The sequence below is a fragment of the Bison bison genome, unplaced genomic scaffold, assembly GCF_000754665.1.
Source record: "Bison bison bison isolate TAMUID 2011002044 unplaced genomic scaffold, Bison_UMD1.0 scf7180017864030, whole genome shotgun sequence".
Taxonomy (NCBI): domain Eukaryota; kingdom Metazoa; phylum Chordata; class Mammalia; order Artiodactyla; family Bovidae; genus Bison; species Bison bison.
The window spans coordinates 1,815,480-1,817,783 of record NW_011494602.1 but is presented as its reverse complement, the minus strand read 5'-3'; the positions used below and the strand labels follow the sequence as shown (position 1 = coordinate 1,817,783).

The 2,304-nt window shown below is 46.2% G+C and overlaps 1 protein-coding gene across 1 annotated transcript in view; it reads right to left on the bottom strand.

Moving 5' to 3' along the window:
- Nucleotides 1–323: 323 nt before the first annotated feature.
- JAG1 (jagged 1) overlaps nucleotides 324–2,304 on the bottom strand; it is a 46,942-nt gene continuing 44,961 nt past the window's right edge. The window contains exon 29 of the mRNA XM_010834234.1: nucleotides 324–2,304. This exon is cut by the window's right edge and continues 13 nt beyond it. Within this exon, the coding sequence (XP_010832536.1) occupies nucleotides 1,964–2,304 (341 nt within the window). The 3' untranslated portion in view covers nucleotides 324–1,963.

Below are 2,304 nucleotides of genomic sequence, written 5' to 3'. Positions count from 1 at the left end.
CCCAGGGCTGACCAAGAGGGAGGCCGCTGGCAGCTCACCCCTGGGAGCAAGGTGATGAGCGGTGAGACGGGCCCTCAACCCCAGAGCCTGGCATCACCACCTCCTGGAGGCCAGCCTGGAGGCAGGAGCATGCACAGAAGCCTCGAGGGTGTGGTCCGCAGTGACGCCAGGACAGTCCTATTCATCCAAGTAGCCAGAGAGGAAGAGAAGGCATCCTGCCTCCCTCCTAATCCCTCAGCACCGATTCCAAGCTATTTAAAACCCTCTAAGGTGGGTATCGCCCCAAAGTTGCTCAAAACAATTCACATCCACACTGCAGGCCATTAATCCAGTGGTGTTTATTCAAGCAGTATTCACACTCGCTGTTGAATAACAAGGGCATCAAGACCCCAAAGATGGGGCTCTCACAGCTCCAGCTTCACAGCAGCCTCTCTGGGAGGGGTTTCAAGAACTTAAGATGAAGGTGATGGCTGAAAAGGCTTGCCGTTCTTGCTCTGGGTCCCCGAGGAGTACAGCCTGCTTCTCTCATCCCGGTCACCAGACAGACCCAGGCCAGCGGCAGAGGCACAGCTGGGCAAAACTACGTAAGCTCAGAAGAGGCCACACTGGTCCGTGTTTTCGTACAAAAAATTTAATAAATATGACTTTTCAAAATGTATTGCCAGGAACAACACAAAGATGCATGTTTATGTTCGTATAACACTAAGAGGACAATACAAAGGATCTTCATGGTCTCAATGGTGAACTAACAAAATCAGTTTTGAATAAGCCTTTTTGAACTTAAACTTCATCATAGCGTTTTGATTTCCTCACTTAAGGCAGGCAATGGACTCTATGGCAAATCTAAACAGTGATCTTACTGGACATTTTATGGTTCAAGTATTCAACTAGCTTATTAGAATACTCCCTAAATGCAGTAGATAAAAAAATCAAATCAGTCTTACATAACGAATGGTGAAAAGAAATCAGAATTTACAAAATGAGATTGGTGTGCTTCCAACTTCACACAATTAATTTGATATTTTTATTGATCTTCAACCACTCAACGTTTTGGCTATGTTTAGTCATAGCTCACCTTGTTCCCTTAAACTGCTAGGCAGCAGATCATCTGCCTGTCTCTCTTCAAGTCTTAAAAAAAAAAAAAAAATTCCACCAGTATTCCAGGCACAAAAGGCCCACCCTATTGTCTTAAACTATTTTCAAACACCTTAATTTTGGCTTATAGGCAACACATAATAAGAAAATAGGTTCAAAAAAATAAAGCCATACGCTTATAACGCTATCAAAAACCTTCAATTCTAAACACGTACATATAAATAAAAAGGAATGATGTCTTAAGGCTCTTGATTATTAAGTTAATAAATCAAATATACACAGTGATTAATAAAAAAAAGAATTATTTACATAACTATACAAAATTCTACTTTTGACACATTTTTCCTCTTTAAATTCTTCATTTTACCAGCAACTGCTGACATCAAAGTCCCCCCTCCCCCAACAACAACAAAATACAATAAAAAAAAAATAAATAATAAACTCATTTGTGATAGTTGCTGTGGTTCTGAGCTGCAAAGGCACTTTTCAAATACAGAACTACTTGGACGTCATCATAAAACCAATATACAAAAACAACTCAAGAGTCAATAAATATAAATAAAAACTATGATCCTAAGACTGCATCACCATCGGGACATCTGGCAGAAATGGAAGCTGGGCGTACTCCTGGGAGCCTGATCCGGAGGTGCGGGCAGGCGGGGGCGGGGGGCCCGGTGTTTGCATAGCTGCGCGGTGCGGTGCCACCCAGCCAACCACGGAGACTACCACTGCCAGTGTAAGCCAGCTTGTCAGAACTTAAATTAACACGCGACTCTACATCCAGGACAGCGCGGGGCCGGAACACGACAGACAGGGCGGCTGCGGGAGCGGGAGCCCCGGGAGCCCCTGGACAGCGCCCGCCCGTCTGCTATACGATGTACTCCATGCGGTTCAGGCTCTGCGCGCTCTCCAGGTCTCTGTTGTCCTGTTTGTTTGTCCAGTTGGGGTGTTTGGCCGGCGTGCCATGGGCGGGCTTCTCCTCTCGGTCGACCAGTGTGTACGTGGCCTGCTTGGCGAAGCGCGCCTTCTGCTGGTGCTTGTCCATGTCGTCCTCCTCCACCTCCGAGTTGTGTGTCCTTATTTTGGACATTTTGGAGTTCTTGCTCTCGTAGTCCTTGACGGGGACCGTGTTGGCCCCATGCTTCTCGATGGGGTTCTTAATCTGGTTCAGCTGCTCGCGCACGTTGTTGGTGGTGTTATCCTCGGAAG